Consider the following 25,168-nt stretch of genomic DNA (forward strand, 5'->3'; position numbering starts at 1 on the left):
AAAATCCAATCATGAATATTTTCATAAAGGCTTTCTATGTACAGTTGGTCCTTGAACAATGGACAGCTGAAAATCCACATGGAACTTCTGACTCCCCCAAAACTTAACTACTAATAGCCTACTGTTACCTGAAACCCTTTCTGATAACAAAAGCAGTCAATAAACACATATTTTGTATGTTTTATGTACTCTATACCAAATTCTTACACTATAGTAAGCTAGAGAAAAGAAAGTGTCATTAAGAAAATCGTAAGGAAGAGGGGTGCCTGGGTGGCTCAGTTGGTTAAGTGTCTGACTTCAGCTCAGGTCATGATCTCAAGGCTCATGGATTCAAGCCCTACATCCGGCTCTGTGCTGACAGCTCGGAGCCTGGAGCCTGCTTTGGATTCTGTCTCCCTCTCTCTCTCTGCTCCTCCCCCACTTGTGCACGCGCTCTCTCTCTCTCTCTCTCTCTCTCAAATAAATAAACATTAAAAAATTTAAAAAAAAACGAAGGACGAGAAAATACACTTACAGTACTGTACTGGATTTATAAAAAACAAAAACAAAAACAAAAACAAAACAAAACCCAGCACAGTGGACCAGCGCAGTTCAAACGGTGTTATTTAAAGGTCGGTGCCTGGGTGGTGGCTCAGTCGGTTAAGCGACCAACTTCGGCTCAGGTCATGATCTCACGGTCCGTGAGTTCGAGCCCCGCGTCGGGCTCTGTGCTGACAGCTCAGAGCCTGGAGCCTGTTTCAGATTCTGTGTCTCCCTCTCTCTGACCCTCCCCCATTCATGCTCTGTCTCTCTCTGTCTCAAAAATAAATAAACGTTAAAAAAGAAAACGTAAAGGTCGGCTGCATAGATACGTAGGATCAATTTGTCTGGTTTTAGAAGGGAAGTGTGGGCTTGCTAACAAAGGTATCAACCGACCGATGAAGTTACAAGAATTTCCTGTGTTGGAGAACTAACTCTGAGTGGGCAATTGAGGTGAGAAGGCGGGACACGGACAGTTAAAAGGCAGTGTGAACAAACAGCAAGCATGCGGTAGCCAGAAGACAAGAGAGGAGCCAGAAGACAGAGAAATCACTGGGGGCCACGTCTACTTAAATAAAATCTGAAAGGACAGACAGGGTTCAACTCAAGAGACAGCCTGCTTCTCAGGCAGGGATGAAAAGTCGCCTGCTAATGAGAGAGACACAGCTGATAGAAACAGCCCCCAGCGAGGAATGGAGGTGGATGTATGAGGATCACGCCAAATCAGGGAGGGGAAAGAAAGAAGCTGAGAATCTCCGTCTTTCCGACAACAGCAGAGGCAAAGCAAAAAGGGGTCAAGGCCGCGCAGAAGCCGGGAGAAAGGCACCGAGCCCGCTGTGAAGGAGCGAGGTCTGGGGGTGAGAAGTAACATGTTTGACGTGTGCCCGTTAAGAAAGCGAGGAGGAAGGCAGATGTCAGCAATGAAACAGAAAGTATGAAAAAACAAACGGAGGTGTCCACGTGTGTCTGCTTCCCTTTTCTTTGTGCCAAGAGGGGGGAGGGGGTTCCCATGGCAGCCAGTTGCTTATCCACCGGCTGCCATTTCTTTCATTCATTTCCCTCAACAGCTTTTGAAATAAGTTCAATATGGGTTGAAAATGGATTGTTCCAGGTGCACAGGAACTTCAAAATTACCTTGCATAATTTGGCATAAAGGGCATTATGTGCCGGATCTCAAAGAATTCCATTCATTGTTCGGGGTGAGCAAGCCTCCAAGCCTGCCATGAAAGCTAGCATTGCTTGGTCAAGTTTGGAATACACTCCTAGGATATGCAGGCTCTTAGGCTTTCAGCCATTATGCCGCCAAGGGCCATACACCTGAATAAAGCTCCTGAATTCTCCCCCCAAGTCACCAATAGCTGCTACCACATTTTCAATCCCCTCTCCTCTGCATTTTCTCACCCTGCCCCTCAGTCTCCATGCCCTACCTCTTTCATCGTCTTTGTGCAGTCTCAGTGTTGCCCCCTCCCTCGTAGAATTAACTCCCTTTTTCCTTTGTGGATGCGGAGACAAGGACAGCTGCTGGATGGGGTGGGTGGATCCTAAATGTGATATCTGGTTCAGTTTTAGAAAATAAGTAAAGGAATACTGTCTTCGGCACTATCTCGGGTATTTTTTATTATGTCTGAACTCATCGGTAATGAAAATCATGAGCCCGCACCCTAGTATTTGTTTCACAACTTGTGTACCTGTAATACTAACTACATCTAAAACATTTCAAGAATGAGACCGTTTTCAAGGACAAAATGTAAATGGGTAAAATGAAAAAGTAAAATATAATTCTAGAATGCTCTTCCCACACCCAAGTGTGGGTAGTAGCTGCTTCAGAAACAAGTGCCTTAGAGAGCACATCCTCAGCTGTGATTCCCATCTTCGTTACATCGTGGGCAATCGGTCATCAACACTTGCTCTTGGTCATGACTGACAGGCTCTGAGAGCCTTGCGAGGGGGAACAGACCTTGGTCTCTGAGGCATGTCTGAGATTGTCCCCATACCAGGCACAGTTCTGTGTACAATGCTGCTTTCCCTCCAGATGGCATGCCCTTTGAGTGCAGGGACACTGCCTTAGTCTTCTGCGTGTCCTTCTTGTCTTAACGCTGTGCTGGCTTACCTAGAAGGTCAATACAATTTCGCCAGATAGGTACTCTCGAACTCTGGTAAGCTGTCTGACTCTCAGTTTCCGCTGACTTCTGGCGAGAAGGCAGAGCTATCCACACAGGCAAGCTGAGAGCTAGTAGGGGGTCCAGGTAGGAAGCCACCAGGACTCTCCCTCTCTGCTCACTCCCACTAGGTGTTCATTAGCAGAGTGAGTTCACCCCACTACCATTTCCCACCAAGTTGTCCATACGAAAACTTCAAGATAATTAGAAACTAATCATTAATGTTTTAAAAAGAAAGAAATCACCTTTAAGGGTGTGTCTGGATGGCTCAGTTGTTTAAGCATCTGACTCTTGATTTCTGCTCAGGTCATGATCTCACGGTTTCATGAGTTTGTGAGTTCAAACCCTGTGTCGGGATTCTCTGCTTAGGATTCTCTGTCTCCTCTCTCTGCCCCTCTCCTGCCCACACTCTCTCTGTATTTCTCTCAAAAAAAAAAAAAAAAAAAGAACCAAATCCGCTTTAGAAAAATATATCAGTCTCCAAAATTGAAAGTAAATTCAGATGCAAATGATGAGTGTTTGATAGTTCTTTCTAAAGCTAAGAAGGGCCTCTAAGAAGGTATCTAACTACTTGTATATTCAAAACAAATTTTAATGATTTTTCTCTTTTCTGATTACAAAAATATGATACGTACTCAAAGGGGAAAAAACACTCGAGGAACACACAAGAGCACAAGGAAACAAAAATAACCTATAATCCAGTGAACTGTACTTACAAAGTTTCATATTCAACTGCAGAAAAAAAAGATAGCAATAGAACCAAGAGATGCTAAAAGAAGGGACCGTTTCCCATTAGTCACGCATATAAGAGATTCCACAAGGTTAAACGGAACCACTACTCATAGCCATAGGGTGGAGGGCTTGGTTCACACTAGCCAGAGACACAAGTTTGCCATTGGACAACAATTAATTTCTCCTGCACCATGCTTAGAGATATAACACATGGTCAGTAAAAAAGGTAACCCATCCATACAACTTTTGACTATTTCTTTTGAGTCTTTGGGAAAGACCGCTAACAGAGAATATGTAATCATTGAGACAATGGAAATTAAAGCAAGGTTTAGCCACAAGGGAAAATCAGCCAGGCCAAAATATCACACTTAACTCTTAACCTCTGGAAACAATAAATCTGAGGGAGTAAGATTATTCTTACTCTTTAAGAGGGGAAAACTCTTTAAGAGTAGATTGTTGTTGTTGTTGTTGTTGTTCTATTCTATTACATGCCATTAAGATTTGATGGCAAGACGAATGGATTTCTGGGGCATTATATCTTCTTAGGCCGCCTTAACTTTTTAAATCTAATAGTTAAAAATAAAGTCTCCAGATCCAATTGCTATTTAGCCATTCATTCTTGCACTAAATATAATCTTATTGAACGTTTATCACATGCCAAACAGCAAGCCGGCCACTTGGAATACAGAGCAAGTCAGGCATGGAACCCATTCTCAAGGATCTCACAGCCTAATAGACTCAGACACAAATCATTGCAACAAATTGTCGGTAGTGGCTGCCATTGTCGGTACCAAGAAGGAAGCAGGAGAAGGCCATAAAGGCTTTATAGAGAAGGAATATTGTGCTGATCATTAAGGATGAATAGATGTAACAGTGAGAATAGAGAGGAAAGCACCAGGGGACCGGGTCTGTCACATGGCCATGTCAGTCTGGTTGCCCCCACCCTCCTGCCTATCCAGCTAAGACAAGGGAAGGAGGAACATCCATGAAACAAGTGAGCAAGGAAAAATCCTCAAATAGTATCTCTCCTTTGTACAAGGGGAAATAGGAATGTACCTGCATCTAACTTATAACTCAGATTATTTTTTTCATCAGTTCATTTTCTTGTGGAGAACGAGGTGTATTTGCCAGAGGAATGTTGGAGGTCTCTGCCTTTTGCCGACATACAGAAATGGTAAGCCGTATTCTCCCCAGTGCCTAAGTCACTCCCTGATAGTAAGGTTAGATATTAAAGGAGAGAATGTTACCTCTTTCTGATCCATAGACTTCCAGTCAATGCATTGTTACTAAAAGAGAATTTTCAAAATAAGTAGAATAATTTTGAAATATGTTTATTTCTCAATTGCAAGTTTGTGTGTTTATATGTGTATGTGTACATATCCATGTATATTTATATATGTCTATATGTATTCTCACATACATTATATGAAATAGAGCCTATGGATACAATTTACAAATATATAACTTCACTATCTATTTATAATTATACTTGACTAAATAGGTATCCTGAGGATGTAAAATAGCATAATTGATATACTTTAAAGTGCATCAAATATTTTGCAGCTTTTTTTGTTTGTTTGTTTGTTTATTTTTGAGAGAGAGAGAGAAACAGAGTATGAGCAGGGGAGGGGCAGAGAGAGAGAGAGAGACACAGAATACAAAGCAGGCTCCACGCTCTGAGCTGTCAGCACAGAGCCCGACGCGGGGCTCGAACTCACGGACCGTGAGATCGTGACCTGAGCTGAAGTTGGACGCTTAACTGACTGAGGTATCCAGGTGCCCCTAAATATTTTGCAGCTTTAACACAGTTTGATAATGGGGTGCATGGGTAGCTCAGTTGGTTAGGTGTCTGACTCTCGGTTTCTGCTCAGGTCGTGATCTCGCGGTTGGTGGGCTGGTGAGTTCCAGCCCCGTGTCAGGCTCTGTGCTGACAGCTCAGAGCCTGGAGCCTGCTTCAGATTCTGTCTGTCTGTCTGTCTCTCTCTCTCTCTCTACCCCTCCCCCACTTGCACTCTGTCTCTCTCTCTCAAAAATAAACATTAAAAAATTTTTTTAATTAAAAAATTTTAAAAAACTGTTTGATAGCACACAAAACCATGGTTAAAACCACATTTTGAAGAAAAACCTTCTGAATTTTTATAAGCACTCAAATTTAGAAGGGAATTTCTTTTCTTTTTTCTTTAACTCAGATCATTAAAAGGCAAATCTTTGTTTGAATATATACTAAAAGCCTCCATTTAACATTTGCCTGTTTTGTGTTTTGTCCTATGCAGGGATCCCTTTGAATTGCAGATAAGAATCGGATACTTCCTAACTTCCTTATTCACTTGACTTTCTTGATAGAGAGTGGGACCTTGAGCCCAACCTCTTTCGTCTCAGCGTAAACTCAGATGGTAACAAAGATACTGTCATTTAGACTTGTCTCCCGGATCATGACTGGCCAGATCCAAATCTCGCTGTTGCACTGGTCACAAATTCTATACGTTCTACTGGGAAATGAGCGATCTATTCAGTTCTCGGCCACTTTCACTTTGAAATCCCGGTAAGACCAAGAGATGCTACAGATGGTTGGAGTAAGTAACAAAGACTTCTGTCAGCAACTATTGCCTTGCTTTGGTCAACATCCTGCAGTATTCACTGAGCGGCCACCAAGACGCAAACCGCTTCAGACCCCGACAACTGCTTTTGTGTTTCAAGACGTCGGTTCTCTGGGGAAAGAACCGGGACTGTACAGGATCACTCCTCAGGCCCGGTGGGGAGGACGGTTCCGTTGCAGGAGGGAGAGAGCTTGACGTGACCACACTTCCCCAGCACCCAGTCTGGCCTCCTGCTCTGAGGCACCTGCGCACACCTGCAGATCCACCCAGCCTCTCTGCCTGCTACTCTGCCTGCCGCTTGCCGCTTTCCCTCCCGGTCCAGTGTTGCTGTGACGCCAGTTCAAACAGATCTGCGCCAGGCCTCCTGACAGCTTAAAAGAGCAAAGGAAAGGGCCCTCGAGAAGCAGGCTGTTAGGATGGGGCAGCTACCGCTCTGGTCATTCGAGGCTGCTGAAGGAGCCTAAGTGATGAATGTATGTGAGTCCCGTGTCCACATGGCCGGAGAGGCAGGGAGAGAGGCAGAAGATGACGGAAGATGGGACTGCGGTGCCTGTAAATTCGTTGCATTCACTCAACCGTTAACTCACCAAGTATTTGTTGGGTACCCTTAACACCGTTCAGCGCCGTCAGATCACGGTGGACACATTCTGAACAAGGCAGACATCTGCACTACCTGTTGTTAAGCACTTTGAAAGCAAAGAGTTCAGGGCAAAAGCACATTTTGGGAGTCTTGGGGAGTCATGGAAGTCTTCAAAGAGGAGACACCTAAAACGTGAAGGATGAAAAGATGTAGACAAATGAAGGGAGGGTGGGACAGAGTGGGGGCGGAGCAGAGGCAGAGAGGGGGCCGAGCAGGAGGCAGAGCGCAGGCAGAGAGGGGGCAGAGCAGGGGGCGGAGCAGAGGCAGAGTAGAGGAGGGGCGGGGCAGAGCAGGGGGGGTGGGGGGGCGGGTAAAGCAAAGGCAAAGCTGGAGTGGAGCTGGAGGCAGAGTTGGTGTGGAGGCTGGGGTGGGTGGGGAGGGGGGGCAGCCACTGGTGCACCTGCGGGGGGGGGGGTCGGTGAGAGCAAGTGTGCCCAATATGCCAGCGTGCCATGGCGAGGACACTGGCCAGTCTCAGGCCAGAGCTTCTGACCTTCCTGAAGATGACTTCAAATCCCTACATATTGGGTTGAGACTCCTTAGGTCAATGTGATCTAATACCAGTAATTTCACACGGCTGAACCTAATACTTCTTCGGACCAATACTTCCCTTGACCATTTCCCTGTCTAAATTAGTGTCTCCACCGGAAAAAACGCACAGTAGCATTGAGAAACACAAGAGAATCAGTACGAGTAGGACAGTGGCAGGGTGATGACGGATGCTGCTGCTGAAGGACACACAGAAGCCACTTGGAAGAGTGAGGAGCCACACTTTATCCTCAGGCTTCATCCTTAAGATGAGAGGGATGTGCAATGACCAAATTTGTATTTTAAGATGCTCACTCAAGACCACTTGGAGAATGGAGTGGGAAGGGCAACACAAAACAGAAAATCAAAAAGTGGCTACTATGGTTCTTCAGTGGGAGAAGACAGACCCATACTAGCAGGGGAAGGGGGAGGTGGGCTTGAGGACACAAAAGGGGCCCGCCTGGCAGGACTCAGGGGACTCTGTGACTCCGAGGGGCAGGTGAGGGCCCGGGGAGTGAGCTTGAGTTGGTGATGCCCCACAGGCAGCCAGGTTCAGGTCCCAGGACTGGTCCAGGTGGGTGATGGGCCGTTCTCTGGGCCGGATACAAAGCAGGGGAGCTGGCTTGGAGGGAAAAGGATGAGTTCTGGGCATGTCTGTTCACTCAGTTCCAGTGAAGAGGCGAGAGAAAGTCAGGAGCAGCAGAAGGAGGAGGGGAACTAAAATTTTCTGACTGCCACCTAGGTGAGGGCTTTTTCCCTGCTGTTCGGTAAAACCCACACCTTAACTCCAGAGGACAGGTACCTTCCTTTAGCTTTACAGCTACAGAGGCTGACGGTGAATGTTGACTGGAGGTGAGGGAATTGGATAAACTGCAGAGCTGCATTTTATTTATTTATTTTTTTTTAATGTTTATTTCTTTCTTTTTGAGAGAGAGAGAGAGAGAGAGAGAGAGAGAGAGAGAGAGAGAATGCACAATCAGGGCAAGGGCAGAGAGAGAAGGAGACACAGAATGTGAAGCAGGCTGCAGGCTCTGAACTGTCAGCACAGAACCGGACTTGGGGCTCGATCTGACAAACCGTGAGATCGGGAGCTGAGCCAAAGTGGGACGCTTAACCAGCTGAGCCACCCAGGTGCCCCTGTAAAGCTGCATTTTAAATGGGCGTCTCTCTACCAACGCCCAAGCTCCTACAATTCCAACCTGCTGCCCAGTAACCTAGCGGAACGAACGGTATGTGTGGTGGTTATGGCTAAACATGATAGCCGGATAAGATCAAGAAGGCATGTGCTGAAACGTGCCTTGGAACGTGCGGGGGAGGGGAGGCCGGACTCAGAGCAGTGCACCTGACCCAGATGAATATCCTCCTTTCCAAGGAGGGGAGACATTTCCTTCGAGGATGCCCATACCCGCATGCCCTCCTTAACCCCACACTACTTACTACCTTGGTCTAGCCTCTCCATGTCTGGAGGCAGGGAGCTATCAGTCAGTAGTTGGAAGAACTTGTTTTGCAAGCTTTAGAACAAATCCCATAGTACCTTCCTTGCCCTGCAGAACTGAACTCAGCAAGGCAGCCCCTCCCAGAATCCCTTAAGGGAGAAGTATTTTGCCAATGGCATTATCTCAGCTGACAAAGTTTTAAGGCATAGTGTGTTTAAAGAGTTATTTACCAATTTCCAAAATAGTAGCAAAACGGTCTCCATAAAGCTAAGTGACTCCCAGGGAAGAAAGTACACATTACATTCTCATACTTGTTTCCTTAATTAGGAACAGATCCTGGTGGCTGGGATTTATTTTCATGAGCACACATCCACAAAAATGAGAAACATCTTGACACGCTGCAACATCCGTAATGTTTCTCAAATCTCAATTCCTAATTGGGTTTAAAAAAAAAAAAGCGGCCACAAATTTTCACGCTGGTTTTGATTCGGGATTCAAAACAGAACCTCAGATATGTATTTCTTACATTGTTCCAAAACGTGTATAAGCTGGGTCGAAATCCGTTAAGACCCGCTTCAGACATTAAAAAGAAAAGAATTAAAAAAAAAAAAAAAGGCATGAATTTGGAATTTAACATGGCAAAGAACATTCTTCTTATGGAACTTGGAAACTAACTTGTGTTCTCCCCCACTTTTAAAACATCTTAATCTATTTACTTTTTATAAAGAGGAGAAAAGGGCTAGGAGATGTTTATATGGCACCTGCTTCAATCCTCTTAGAGGATTCCAAGGGCTCCTTTAGGTGTGTTTTTTCTTTGTCAACTCATTCCCCAAATGGGCTAGCCTTTTTCTCTGCTCTCACTAAATTCCCTTACAATTAAGAATCCAGATGAACCATGGAGTCTGTAACGTAGAAATTCTTCTCCTTACCTACGCAGTTTATCCTCAAGGATTTCCATGTACTTCGTAGTGTTCTCCTTCACACTCGTTTCTGCAACACAAAAACCCAAAGTTGATGCAATTGTACGCAAAGATTGAACACAACCCAAAAATGCTCGACTAAAAGCCAAAAACCCAAAGGATCGCCGTCAGGCCGATAGCGATGATCACATCCTAGGTTTGGAAAACACTCGAATGCACTGAGGCGGCTGCCTGGAGCGAGGTGCTGGAAATGCTCTGAGGCCTTCAGCATCTCTGCCGGAGATGAAGCCAGGGGGCAAGGTCACCAGGCCGCGCGTGGTATCTGGCAAGACAGCTCATTCGGTGTCTGGAATGGAAGCCGCTGTGTTCTGTGCGTTTTCCCCTTTCCCACCTGGTGGCCAAGAGCTTGGTTGCAGAGTATGAAAAAAAGACCAGAAAGAGGAACAAGTCCCGTCCTATGGACGAAGCAAAAAAAACCTCACCAGTAGTAGCATGGGATTGCGGCCCCTTTAACTGAGGAACGCATGGAAACGTGATCCTGACAGTAGCTGACATCAGAGGCTTGGCTTCCAAAGCTGGGAGATCAGCGGGCTCCTCCAGAGAAACTCAGAGCCTCGTAATCACCAAATGTTGAAGGAACAGATGATTGTTATTCCTTCCGTGGATCAAAGAGGCACTTTACCAATAAAAAGAAACTTGGTACATTTTGGGGCAAGCCCTGATGGCCTGTTTCCTCCTCTGGGGAACGAACGTGCCTTCCTCTGAAGGTGACCGCTGACGGAGATGTGAATATGAAGTGCCCAGAAGAGCAGGTGGCAGCAGAGAAGCCCCCAACAGATGGCAGCTGTCATTGATGTTATTGCCATTTCTATCATCACTGTTATTATTGCTAAGGTGGACTTTATTATTTTTTTAAATCTTTTTTAACGTTTTTATTTATTTTTGAGAGAGAGACAGAGACAGAGCATGAGCAGGGGAGGGGCAGAGAGAGAGGGAGACACAGAATCCGAAGCAGGCTCCAGGCTCTGAGCTGTCACAACAGAGCCCGACGTGGGGCTCAAACTCACAGACTGTGAGATCGTGACCTGAGCTGAAGTCGGATGCTCAACCGACTGAGCCACCCAGGCACTCCTATTATTATTTTCATTTCACCCTTTATTCTCAAAGGTAATTCATGCATGACACTCTAAAGTTGGGGGATGTGGAAAGCAGAAGTCCTATTGCCTGAGCCTCTGCCTAGAGGGCTCTCGGGATCTTATTTTTGCCAACATGTATGTGCAAGGGTGGGGGACAGAGGGTATATTTGGAACTGGAAAACGTACCTTGAAATTCCTCAAAAAGAAGCCAAATATTTATACAGAAATTAAGGGGCGCCTGGGTGGCTCAGTCGGTTAAGCGGCTGCCTTCGGCTCAGGTCACGATCTCGCGGTCCGTGAGTTCGAGCCCCGCGTCGGGCTCTGTGCTGACAGCTCGGAGCCAGGAGCCTGTTTCAGATTCTGTGTCTCCCTCTCTCTGACCCTCCCCCGTTCATGCTCTGTCTCTCTCTGTCTCAAAAATAAATAAACGTTAAAAAAAAAATTTATGCAGAAATTAAAACAAAAGTTCTGGTTCATCAGTTCGTAATAGATAAAAACAGAAATGTATGCAATGAAAGCAACTATTTAAGTTGATGTCCTATCGTGTTGATTTATGTCGGTCTCATTCACAAGTTAAGCTGTGTTGAGTTTCTTTCTCCAAATAAATTAGCTAAATATTTATTTTCAGCACCTACTATGTGGCAGATACTATGCTAGCATGGGGAATAAGTTGTGGTGATATGGTTCCATGTAGCTGAGATCTGCCCACTGGTTCTTCTGGAGCACGTGCTGCAAAAGCTCAGAATGTCCCAACCAGAAATGCTCTGTTTCACATTCTATACTTATTTTGTGCCATGCGCTGTTCTAAGCCCAGGGGGTAAACTAGTGAACAGAAGCAATAAAGATTCCTGTTATGTAATGCTTAATTCTGGTAGGGGTGGGTAATAATTAACATAAAAGTTCCATAGAATACTTAAAAGGTAGTAAGTACTACGAAGCAAGAGAAGGGGATCAGAACGGGGCAGCAGAGTGGTCAGGCACCACTGGGAAGGTGACATTTGAGTTAAAGCATGAAGAGGGCGGAGAGGAGCACATAAGCAGCCATACTGGGAGGAGCACAGTAAAGGGAAGGAACAGCCAGTCTAAAGATACTAGGGCAGGAACATACGTGAGTCCTCCAGCAAAATCTGGAGATGTTCTCTGGGAAAAAGAGGCAGAGAAATAGGCCAACTCCAATCATGTAGGCCACTGTGGCAGATCACATTTCCAGCACATGGCCACAGTCATATTCCTGGTCCCACACACTAGTCCAGAACTTGGCCACTCCCCATCAAGCAGTGAAATCTGTCTCCCTCCTCTTGAATCTGAACAGGTTATGACATTACAACCAATGGAGAATGGCAGGAAGGATGCTCTTTAACTTCTGAGGCTAGGGTCCAGCTTCTGCCTGGCTCTCCCTACTGGGAACCCAGCCAACCATGTTGTGAGGAAGCCCAAGCTACATGGAGAGGCCATTCACAGGTGTTCTGGCTGACAGCCCAGGTGAAGGTCTCAACTTACAGCCAGATATGTGAGTGAGCAAGCTTTCAGATAATTTGAGCCATAGAGTCTGAGGGACCCAGACATCAGGAAACAGAGACCAGCCATTTCTGCTGCTCTAGGTCTAAATGCCTGACTCTCAGAATTTGTACACACAATAAATGGCTCTGAGTGATTAGGTCTGTGGATGATTCGTTACATAGCGGTAGTTACTGGAAAGCCATGTCAGGATTTTGCGTGCCCTGAACGAAATGGGAAAACACTGGAGAAGAAAGGCCACAAACTGGCTCATGGCTTCTCTGTTGAGAATAGACTCTTGGAAGACACGAGAGAAGCAGAGAGACACAGGGAGTTTAGAGCGATCATCCGGGACAAGGGGACGGGGCGGGACTGAGGCCATGGTGTCTCAGGAGTTGGTGATAAGAGGCAGGTTTTAGATATATTTTAAGGACAGAGGCAGCAGGAGTGCCTGATACATTGAATTCAGGAGTGTGAAAAAGAGACCCATCTCGAATGACTACAAGGTTTTTGCCCTGAACCACTGGAAGACAGAGTTGCCATGAAGCGAGGGAGAAGGAATGCAGGTGAAACCAGTTTGGGGAGATGAGCAAGAGTTCAATCTCAGACTGAAATTTGCTGAGAGTAGAACTTAAATGTTCTCACCAAAAAAAAAAAAAAAAAAAGTCAAATATGTGTGGATGTGTTAATTAACCAGATGGAGGTGGGGGAGGGCTTCTTTCACAACGCATACATGTATCAAATCATCACGTTGTATACTTTAAATATCTTACACAATTTTATTTGTCGATTATACCTCAATAAGCTGGAAGCGATAAAAGCAATTGAGAAGCTTAAAAAGAGTCCGATTTTGGATCTGATAAAGTTGAGTTTATGAGCCATCCGGTGGCGATGTCAAGTATGAAGTTGGCTATGTGAGTTGAGAAAAGGTCTGGCGTGCCGATGGACGTTTGCAAGGCACTGGTGTGTGAAGCGACGAGACTAGATGATGTCACTGACAGAGTGAGAGTAACTTAAGAAGCCCGCAGTGATCATATGTAACTACAATTACATTGCGATGCCACCTTTCCTCCAAAGGACAAAAATTCACAGCACCTCCCTTGAGGACAAGAAAGCCATATTCTTATGTTTAAAAGTAATCCGGGTATCTACAATATTCATGCTTCTGTTCAGAAATAACTATGGTAGTTAGGACCCACACAGGAACACCCAGGCAGTTTGATGAGCCTTTCCACTTGCCTGGAGGCCACCACCCGCAAAGGATGTTGCATTGAAATACTGGATCCTGACCCATCTCCCAGTCAGCCAGCCTAAAATGCCTTGCACACATTTTCGCTAGGTTGACTAGTAACCTTCCAGAGAAGCCAGGACTGTAGACAGGGAGTTTAAGTTTTTAACTTCCTAAATAATATGCCCCAGATGCATTGAGAATAGAGCTCATCTTTTCTTCCCTTCTTTTTTCCCTTCCTTTTCTAACCGGGTCTTAGAGCCTGGTTGGTAGTGGTTTTGAGGCAAGCTTCCAGGAACCAAGGATGGCTGAAGGAGGCTGACCACTACAGGTCAGCAGGCCTCCTAATTGGGAAAATGTACAAATGCCTCCCCTCTGCTCCATTTGCTGAGGGGATCTGGTCTCCAGGTCCAGGCAATATTATCAGAATGGGATTCATATAATTAATTTCATGAATCCAATTAAACAAAAACTGATTGATAATTAAATGCGGTAAATCTGTGAAAACATTTAGCAGAGCGCACGGTACAAACACAAATCAACGTTTCAGGAATTTAACCCGGGTCCTACTTCATGCCAGGCACTATTTAAATCTAGAAGAGACATGCCATCAAGGGACGAGAGAGCTGGGGGCCAGACTCTAACGTTGATTTCCCCCTGGAGAGCACAGCAACATTTTCCATAAATCTTCATGATAACTGATGATCCAAAAATGTCCCGATGAGTCTGATGAAAAAATATTACCGCGTTATCCAGCAATATCCTTTACAGTGTAAACAAGGAAGGTAAGAGAATGTTAAGTGGAAAACAAATCTAATGAGGTTTTCTGTGCATTATATCTTTTCTTTGCATAATAAAGGGACAGCAATATTTGTCACACTAGTAGTACAGGAAATGACTTGCTATCAGATTGAGTGAAGCATTTGACTACAAAGAACTTCAGCCCCACCACCCTCAATCAATAAAGACAGCATCATGAGATCAGCACAGTATGACCTCAAATTTGAAAATGGAAGCCGTTGGGGCGCCTGGGTGGCTCAGTCGGTTAAGTGGCTGCCTTCCGCTCAGGTCACGATCTCGCGGTCCGTGAGTTCGAGCCCCGCGTCGGGCTCTGTGCTGACAGCTCAGAGCCCGGAGCCTGTTTCAGATTCTGTATCTCCCTCTCTCTCTGACCCTCCCCCGTTCATGCTCTGTCTCTCTCTGTCTCCAAAATAAATAAACGTTAAAAAAAATTAAAAAAAAAAAAAAAGAAGAAAATGGAAGCCGAAGGGACCCCATCAGTTTAGCATTAACCACAAATTTTGTCTAACATTTGCCATTTTCTTGGAATTTTCAATTAACATAATAATTCTAGTAACACAAGGCTTGGCCTTGGTTTACAGAAAGAAGTCATCAGATTTCGAAGATCATTATTCAAGGATCAATGTAGACACAATCAGCTCCCATGAGTAAAATCCTCCAAAAGGAAGAAGTGAAAGACAAAAGAGAAATTGCTGAATCCTGAGAAATTGTGAAATATCTAAAGTGTTATTCTACTTGAGTGAATGGAGAACGTGTTTATTTGAGTAATGAAACCATGCACGGAGACGAAGTGGTAACATCGAGCTAACAAAGACCCAAGGAAGTCAACGGCACAGAAAAATGGACTTGCACCTTGATGGTCTTGATACGTGGGATGGAACGGTATTGTCTAGGACCTTGAAAGATGGCAGAATCCATGATATGAAGTGCAAGTCAAGTTTTACACTGGAGGGCAAGACGGAAACACCAGCCATGAGTCCCTGCTGATACCAGAGTGATCTTGTCACATTGGAAACTCACTGTGCAGAAAACATGATACCAAGGTAATGATATCAATGATATAATGATATCCTTGAGAACTTCTTGGGTGGCAGGTACTGTTCTAAACACCTTGTTCTGAATATTAAATGATGATGGTACCTACAAAGCAGCTCTATCGTTATCCTTATTTTATATAGGTAACAGAGGGGCAGTAGGACCAAAGTCACACAGCCAGTGAGGGAATGTCCCAGAGCCCATTGTTAGGGAACCCATGACTTCTATTTTAAATAACACAAGGGCTCAGAAAATGCACATTGAATAAATGCATGCGAAATTTTAGCCACCAACAAAATGGAGGAGGTGTTCACAGAGTAAATTAAGGACAGTCCAAAGATGCTGTAAGAAGTCAGAGTTACAAAGAGCACAGGCAACTGCAGAAACCAGCCATCAACAAACGGAAACCTGATTGTATATAAACTGTATGGAAGAAGGCTGATAACATATTTGCTTAAAATAAATTACCATTTTGTAATATAAATATATATTCATATATAGGTGATTTCATAGTAGGTTGAGATGAGAAAAATGATTAACAGTTCTCTGTTATTATATTCATGCTGCTTCACTCCTAATAATAAGATAACAACTTCATGTGGTTTCACAAACAGATTTTTATTTGCATGTATAAGTTTGTTTATTTACAGGATTTTTCTGTTACCACGATGTGTGGTAGTCATTTAAACTGAGTATCAAGAGAGGGTTCCTGAGTTAAACAGGATACAATCCCGCCTGGGTCTTAGAGTGGTTATGGTCAATTCCCTAGGTTTGGAACCAAATAAATACACCATCACTAAATTAGCAATGGATTCACTTCTCATTGGCAGGTCATTATTCAGTGCTGTTGTTAATTTCCCTCTCTTTCTCTTTTCCTCTGATGTCCATAAGAGATTTGCAGGGAGAAGAAAAATGACCAGATATGGATCTGACAGAATTAATAAATGGTACCAGAGAGCAGACTTCTCTTTGGGGGTGTGCCTGACTCTCATTCTTATATCCATCCAGAGTTTCTTAAATGTGCCCGGCTGTGCATTGGTCACTATGGCTGCAGAGTTGAATCTGACTCTGCCCTTTGCCTGAAGAACACCAGGTTGGGTGACATAAATGCATGATGAATAAAAGCAGGTTGTTCAGTTCAGTGGTGGAAACTTAAAGCAGCACTCATTCTGGGAGAATTACCAAAGAGATGCCGCCCCGCTTGAGGGGGTTAAAAAATGACTCCCTGCGGAAGTGAATGAAGTAGAGATCTTGAAGGATTTTCCATGCTGGCTGAAGCCAGGGGAGGCATGGATAATCCGAAACAGCAGTTGCACAGAAAATAAGATTTGTGTTTTGGAACATCGGGCATTTAAAGTCATATTATTTTACTTTCCCATTAATTTCCGAATCATTTTTTCCCTGAGCTTACATTAAGATTAGTCGATGGGGTACATGATCCCACGCCAAAGGAAGACAGGGTGTCTGCAGGACATGGGCAGGTCCAAGGGCGCAGGATCCGACCTTCCACTGCCAATGTCACAGCCACACCTGGAAGTGGATGCAGAGATGAACTCCTTCATCCAGACGTTCCCCTTGGGGGAATCTGAGTGAGAATGTTGTGTTATAATAACCTCACTGGCAGAGGCACCAAAGGTCAGGGGGTGGAAAAGCTTTTTCAGAGCTAGAGCATCATCATGGGACTCAGGTGCCCACAAAGAAAGTAAAACTAATTATTCTGAAGTTATGTTTATGCTGCCGCTTGCACTGTTTAGCTCTGCCTGATGGCGTGTGGCTTTGGCTGCCCAGGTGTCCCACGGCTGCCTCAGGGAGCCCCGACCCACTGCCCTTGAACTCAGAGCGCATCTCAGGGACTTGTCCGTTTTGACACTCAAGTCTGTAAAAACCACCCCTGCGTATATGGGAAGAGATGGCGGGCAGGTGGGAAGAAAGGAGAAATGAGTCGCTAAGCTCCATGAGGTTTAAAAAACGTTTTAATATACAGTGACTGATTCTGCTACATAAAAGATAAAGCCTGAGTTCCAGGTTCACCTGCTGTGCTTGTCACGAGTTAATTGGGTATCATCTGATACAGTAATTCTCACTTTCCCAGTTCAGACCTGCTCCTGCATGCAATCTGCCGGTGCCCTAGAAGCACACAGCCTAATAAATCAGCACAATGCAATGGCAGGAAGGAAAACCAAGTAGGCGTGGTATGGGAAGCAGGTCAGGAAAAAAAGGTAACAGTATCAGCTCCCAGCACCTCGCGCCACAGCCCCCATGCACATGTCCTCGCCAGCAAATGTTTCTACCAAATGAAAAGACAATTCCACTCTCCCCAGCTCTCCCTGCAGACCGACCTTTGTGGGCTGTGGTTTGCCTTTAGCTTTCTAGCACATGTAATTGAAAGAGTTCTGACCTGGACATCCATTTGCAATATTTAAAAAAAAAAAATTAAGTTTTATTTGTTTATTTTGAGAGCGAGAGAGAGAATGAGCAGGGGAGGGGCAGAGAGAGGGAGACAGAATCCCAAGCAGGCTCCAGGCTGTCAGCACAGAGCTTGACTTGGGGCTCAAACTCAAACCACGAGATCATAACCTGAGCCAAAATCAAGAGTCGAACTCTTAAGCTACTGAGCCACCCGGGGGCCCCTGTGATATTTTAAAAACTGTTTAAAATGTCTACTTATTTGCATTGCCTAGTAGTGTACATTTGAGAACATACACTCTTCTTTTTCCTTCTCCTCACTTCCCTCAAACATGCACACACGCATGCACGTACCACATGCACACATGATTTACTTCTCCTCTTTTTGACAGACAGAACAAGGAATAGAATGTGGGGCTTGGTTTTCAAAACGGAATACTATTTTCTTAATCTGTGTTTGAAGAAAAAACCCAGGGGCGCGTGGGTGGCTCAGTCAGTGAAGCGTCCGACTTCAGCTCAGGTCATGATCTCACAGTCCGTGAGTTCGAGCCCCGCGTCGGGCTCTGTGCTGACAGCTCAGAGCCTGGGGCCTGCTTCGGATTCTGTGTCTCCCCCTCTCTCTGCCCCTCCCCTGCTCATGCTCTCTCTCTGTCTCAAAAATAAATAAAAACATTAAAAAAAAAAAAAAAAAGCCCAAATCCACATTTGATCTTCTTGAGCTAAGGAAAGTGAGTTCACACAAGGTGCTGGCATGATGGCCATGTGTGTGCGTGATCTCATTTACAATAACTCTCTAAATTAATCCCTTTTGAGGATACGGAGACTGAGGCTGAGGGAAGTTAATTCAAGGAGTAAATAAAAAATTCAGATCCAGTTCATTTGTTGTTGTTTTTTTTAATGTTTATTTTTGAGAGAGAGAGAGAGAGAGAGAGAGAGAACATGAGTTGGGGGGTGGGAAGGACAGAGAGAGAAGGAGACACAGAATCTGAAGCAGGCTCCAGTCTCTGAGCTGTCAGCACAGAGCCCGACGTGGGGCTCGAACCCACATACCATGAGATCATGACCTGAGCTGAAGACAGATGCTCAACTGAGTGAGCTACCCAGGCGCCCCAACCCACTTCAGTTTTATGACAAAGTCTATATGTTCTCAAATACATAATCCTACTGCCCAATTGTCATGAAATATAATTGACGAATTCCCCCCCCCCCAGGCTTTCTACATTTCACAGAAGAATTTACTTTTCCCTCTAACACAGAGGCTACATAGTTGCATACATAACTGTTAAATATTTGAACCTGGCATCTCTCTGTTTGAAACCCTAGGTGCTCTACCCTAGGTCTAACCTGGGTTATCGCCCTTGGAAGAGAGATCCTGGAACGTGGGCAGCAGAACTCAGATTGTGCTCAAGGGCAAGGAATGGCAACCCTTGGAAGCCGATCTGACCCCCAGCTACATGGGTCTCCATGTTGGCTGTGCCCCCCTCAGCCGTCTTGAGAAGTAACTAAGCAGCCACCCCACTTATGGCCCGCCCCTTGCACCCAGCAGATCTTGGCAGGGAGGCGTGGGGATACAGAGGGAACGCTTTTAACACCAACTGCTCTGCTCCCCAGTCCCATAGCATATCAACCAACGTTCGCCACCTCTAGCAGAGGGATTGCCCGGCACCCTTCCCTTCCGGGGTGCTCACCATCCTCAGCTCGGCCCCTTGCCGGCATAGCCACCGTCTTAGCCGCGTCCGTCCCGGGTGGAAGACACGTTCGTATGAACCAAGTGGCTCCTCGCTCCCGAGTTTTCAAACGTGCACTGGCTGAAGAGGACCCGCCCTCTCCATGGCCAAAGCTGAAACACGAGGGCTGGATGCTGCCTGCAGCCACAGTTTAGGCACAGTGACAGGACAAAGCCGACACGGGCTAACAGGGAAGGGGGAAGGACAGAGTCCCGCAGCTTCAGAGCCCCCGGGTCCGGCATCCGGGTGCCCTCCCACCCCGTGTCCATGGTGGTGTCTTGACCCAATGCGCTGCTTTGTCTGACTCCTAGACTTACATCTTGGCTCTGTTTCCTCTGCCTGGAACACTCTCCTCAAATGTTTTCTGCCTTTCCACCCACCGAGATGCTATCTGGGCTACAAGAGTTGGATTGCTTGCCCTGAACCCCCTCTTTCCCATGGTGCTCTTGCCTCTTGCAGGCTTCCAGACCTTTCAGACCTTCCTATAGCCATCAAGTTCATGTGGGACATGGCTGATCCTCACGGATTCTATGTTCTTTTTTTATTATATTTGAGAGAGTGAGCGAGACAGCAGGGGAGAGGGGCAGAGGGAGAGGGAGAGGGAGACACAGAATCCGAAGCAGGCTCCAGGCTCTGAGCTGTCGGCACAGAGCCTGACATGGGGCTTGAACTCACCAACTGTGAGATCATGACCTGAGCTGAAGTCGGACACTTAACCGACTGAGCCACCCAGGCGCCCCTAGTGAGAGAGAATCTTAAGCAGGTTCCACACTCAGCGCAGAGCCTGATGCGGGTCTCAATCCCACAACCCTAGAATCATGACCTAAGCCAAAATCAAGAGTCAGATGCTCAACTGACTGAGCCACCCGGGCGCTTCAGGGTTTTCTTTTCTTTGAACCCTTAGTGCCTAGCGCAGTCCTGAGCTCAGAGAAGGTGCCCATTATGTCTTGCAACACCAGCACAGGCCGGGTACTGTGCCAGACGCTGGGGAAGCACAATGAAGATGATGCCGTTTATGTTCTCAACCTGATAAGGAGACAGAAATCAGAACAGATTATCAGGACGCCAAGCACCTGAGGTCATCAAAGAACGACTCAGGCGAGGGTGCAGGAGAGAGACAGATGCAATCCAGGCTGAGGAGGAGAGAGAGGGCCGCACAGGCTCCCTGGAAAAGAGGACCTATGAGCTGAGAAAGAAATGAATCTACAGACACACTTCAGTTTCTATTACAAACAAAACAGAGCACATGGGGACGAGAGGGGCAGGTGCCAGAGGAATGAAATAAACAGAGAAGATGGCAAAACTCCTGTGTTTAAATACCAAGTCATCAGGCAAGCTGTAAGAGGTTCTTAAAGACAGAGAACAAACTGAGGGTTGCTGGAGAGGTGTTGGCGGGGAGGGATGGGTTAGATGGGGGATGGACATTAAGGAGAGCCCTTTATTGGGACGAGCACTGGGTGTTATATGTAAGTGATGAATCACTGGGTTCTACTCGTGAAATAAAAAAAAAAAAGAAAAAGAAAAAGAAAATTTCTGGTGGAAAACCAGGAAAGTAATTTCAAGCATAGGATTTGATTGCACAGGTTGGCTGCACCGTGAGAGAAAATTAAGACATCCATATTTCCATGACTCCATGATATACAGTGGTTGATGGCATAGATTCTGGATTCAGACTGCCAAGGTGAACGTTAGCTAAGCCACCTATTAGCTGTGTGTCCTTGGTCAAGACACTTAACCACTCTGTGCTTCAGATTTTCATCTTTCTTTTTTTTAATTAAAAAAAGTTTTTAATGTTTATTTATTTTTGAGAGAGAGAGAGAGAGAGAGAAAGAGAGGGCATGAGCAGGGAAGGGGCAGAGAAAGAGGGAGACACAGAATCCAAAGCAGACTCCAGGCTCCGAGCTGTCAGCCCAGAGCCCGATGCGGGGCTCAAACCCAGGAATCATGAGATCATGACCTGAGCTGAAGTCAGACACTTAACCGACTGAGCCACCCAGGCACCCCCAGGCTTTTGCCTTTTTGATGGGACCTTAACATGCCTATCTCATTGTGTTATTATAGAGATTAAGGTGATTCATACCTATAAAAACAATAAAATACAATAAACACCAAGACATCAACAACGCCTCCTGCAACACAGAGGCACCAACTCCCTGCCCTTCCTGTGCCTCGTCCGTCCTAGCTGGCGGGCGTCGGAACAGCACAAATCCGGATGAACCTGGGTTACGTGGGGACAACCACCTCCTGCAGGCTGTGAGGGCGGCCAAAAGTGAACTGGCTTTTTTGTCTACGTAAGGGCCAGCTAGCAGCCACCACTGCCCGGTGATCCCTCCCCCTGGGTGTGGTTCCATTCAAGGCTCTGAATGGAGGCCATGCCTTTTACCAACCAGTAGACAGTACCCACCTCCAAGGCACGCTCAGCCCGGAGGAGCCAGCTCGCAGCACCTCCAGCCTCTCCCCACCGTGCCCAGATGCCGAAAGGAGCAGGCAGACTCAGGCGTCTCAATAAGACATCCCCAAGGAGATAAAATATCTGTGAATTTGGGGCGCTGGGGTGGCTCAGTCCATCACGCATCTGCCTTTTGATTTCTGCTCAGGGCATGAGGTGCGGTTTGTGAGCTGGAGCCCCCGACCCAGGCTCTGCACTAACAGCGTGGAGCCTGCTTTGGATCCTCTGTCTCCCTCTCTCTCTGCCCCTCCCTCGCTCGTGTGCTCGCCCTCTCTCTCTCTCTCTCTCTCTCTCTCTCTCTCTCTCTCTCTCAGAAGTAAATAAACGTTTAAAAATGTTTCAAATATATCTGCGAATTAAAAATCTAAGTTCCTACCTACAGTTTTGTTGTTGACACATTGTCTCAAACCTTTTCTGGAACAAGGGGGGGGGGGGGAAGGCCAGATGGGTCACACTGAGCCACCTGGTGAGATGGGAACATTTTCCATTTGGGGACAGTTTCACAAAAGTATGCGTTTAGCTGACTCTGAGGTTCCTTCCTCCTAGGGACAACCCTCCCCACACATACACGTACACGCGGTGCCCACATCCAGATACTTCCTGTCACCCCCACGTGGCCCCGCGACCAGCCATGCAGGACCACGCATCTGCTGCTCGTGGACCGAGTGTTCACAGAGGGCCAGATGCAAGCCCGTGTGCCTCTCCTTTCCTTCAACACCCAGCCCACGCATGGCGGCGAAGCCAGGCCGTTGAGAAAATTAACAGAGAGAAAACATGACAAACGCGTGCCAGGTGGGAGAGATCACACAGTATAAAATCTCCCAGGAAAATACCTGAGTGAAGCCTCTTGCTTCTGCCCAAAGCCATTCATCTTCCGAAACTCTTCAGTCCAGGATTGCCCTACGACCTACGCAGGAGGGGCCTAGAGCCGAGAGACCCCATTCTGGGCCTCTCCACACAGCCCCTCCCCACAGGGCCAGGGGGCCACAACCCTTGCAGTTCCTATCTGTGCTCTTGGGACCCAGGACGCTGGAATTTCCCCACCCAAATGTCCCTGGGCCCACTTCTTAAACTCAGGCAAGCCTCTTCCCCAACTTAGTGTCCTCAGGGTATCCAGCACCGACGGCCCAGGGATCCCTAAGCCCAAGGGGCCCTGGGAGGCTGGGAGGCTGGTGGTCAGCAGGGGAGGGTGTAAGGAGATTGGCTGCGAGAGGGGGTGCTAAGTGAGCTAGATGTTTATGGAGGAGTGCTCTTCAGCTCAGAGCCTGTGGGAGTTCAGAGAGGAGCAGGATTGCTGGGCTGCAGCACAGCCCTGACAAATGCCTCAGCCCAACCTATGGGGGCTCCGGAGCCAGGCAGTCCTCCAGAGTTGTTCCAGGCTATAATGATGGACCAGGCCTTTATGCCCCTGCATTGACTGGGTGCTGGGTCCAGGCATGAACCTTGGCATCCCCAGCAATCTCCAAAGAGACTGAGAGCTGAGGGCTGTCTCCCCCCCCAGCACACTCAGCATCCAGAGGAAGCTCATCCCTCCTTCCAGAAGGTGATCTGGTAGCACACTCAAGCCTCACCACAAAGGGGTGGACAGAGCTTGGACATGCAAGCTAGTGTGTCTTTAGTCTTGTGTGTGCGGTGCTTATGGTTGACGGATGACAGAGATGACAAAGAAAGGAGCCAGCCCTCAAGCAGGGGGCTGGGGGCCATGGCCAACCATCCTGCGGTCAGCTTTCTGGCACAGAATCCAAGGGATCCAAGAATTCTAAATCCATACCTGGTCTCCAACCATTAAGAAGTTATATTTGCCAAGGGTACTAATCATATTTTTATTTTCTTACTGTTCATAGCTACTTATTTATTTAATTTATTAATTAATCTTTTAATGAAAGTCTAATTGATATGCAATGTTATAGAAGTTTCAGATATACAACACCGTGAGTCAATAATGCCATACGTTATGAGCTTTGCTGATCCTGGAAGGACCACCCGAGATAGAGAACACATAGCCTGAGACGAAGACTTTCGTTTGAAAACCAACCAATCCAGAGCCACCTCCTTCATCCAGCTCTCACTCAGGGCCACCATCCCCCGGCTCTTGTCACCCAGGGCCAGGTACCAGACAACTGAGGACAGCCCGATGCTCTGGAGTCCTGGAATGATTCGAACTAACTAGTCTTCAGCCTGTGTGCCCTGATGCACCTGTTCCTTGCCCCTCAAAATAAAGTCTCTTGCCCACATTTCCCCTCCGTCCTTCTGCCTCCTGACTGAGCCCCGTGCTTTCCCATGGGGCCCCCAGGGTGTGGCGTGTCCCTCCCCTGGGAACCTATGAGTTACAAACTCTCTTTTCAAGGACAGTCATCTCCTGACCTGGTGGCCTTACCATACCTGAATAATAATAAAACTTATACTTCAAAGCCGCAACTTAGGACAATAGAACCTGCAATACTCGGCCATTTACCAGGCAGATTTAGAGCTCTGAACATTCAGATACACGGTATGTGTGCCTCGTGCTGTATCTTTGCCCCAGCCCCACATGTATTAGTGATGAGCCTGCTCTCACCAACATGTGCCGTTAATTCCGTAATGGACAAGGGAAAAGAAAAAGACAAGCCTTATCAGCAATGAACACGACATTATGAAAGAGCTGAGTTTCAGCCTTATCAAAACAGCCGCCAGGGAACATAATCCTAGATCTTCCACAGCCCAGGCAGCACCTCGTGGTAGGAGGCTCCCGGGCGGCACCTTGCCGGGAGAGGCATCAGGGAGGCAGGCAATACTGGGTGCTTATCAGGGGGGTGGGAGGGGAGGGGCAAGGGTGCCCACCCTGGCTGCGCTTCAAAGGGGCAGAGGTTTGGCACATCTGGCCATTGTGTTTTCTATTTCCACTCAGCAGAGGGGGCCGGCTTGCAGAATTCTGTAGAAACTATTAGTCCTGTCTTCTCCAGGGCCGCTCCGCCAGGCCCCCAACAGGGAAGGAGCCTGAGATTCCCAACCTTTCTACGATGGCCCTTCTCGTGAGAGAGAGAGGCCACAAAACCTTGCTGAACACCCCGCACTGGCTTCCTTTTGCCCTGGGAACCAAATCTAAAGCTCTCCACAAAACACGCAGGGGGTGCTGCATGGTCCCTGCCCCGGTCTCCCCATCCACCCCTCACATCCGGCACCCCCTGACCTGGCCTCGTCCTCTCCATACGGGCTCTCTCCCCACCCTGTGCCTGGCACTCCCCTGCCGCCTGTGTAGAGGTGATTTTGCTATCCTTAAGCTTCAGCTTACATGTGGGAGAGCTCCTTCCCCACAGGCATTGGCTGCTTCCCACCCTGATTATCTTCTCTCTGATTCTTGATTGTTGCCTTCGTAGGC

General features: G+C 46.8%; 1 protein-coding gene across 1 annotated transcript in view; it reads right to left on the minus strand.

Moving 5' to 3' along the window:
* The window catches only part of DISC1 (DISC1 scaffold protein), a 355,103-nt gene that overhangs the window by 66,363 nt on the left and 263,572 nt on the right, over positions 1–25,168 (minus strand). The window contains exon 10 of the mRNA XM_042960019.1: positions 9,541–9,601. Within this exon, the coding sequence (XP_042815953.1) occupies positions 9,541–9,601 (61 nt within the window). The remainder of the gene's footprint in view (positions 1–9,540; positions 9,602–25,168) is intronic.

This window comes from Panthera tigris, chromosome D2 (genome assembly GCF_018350195.1).
Source record: "Panthera tigris isolate Pti1 chromosome D2, P.tigris_Pti1_mat1.1, whole genome shotgun sequence".
Taxonomy (NCBI): domain Eukaryota; kingdom Metazoa; phylum Chordata; class Mammalia; order Carnivora; family Felidae; genus Panthera; species Panthera tigris.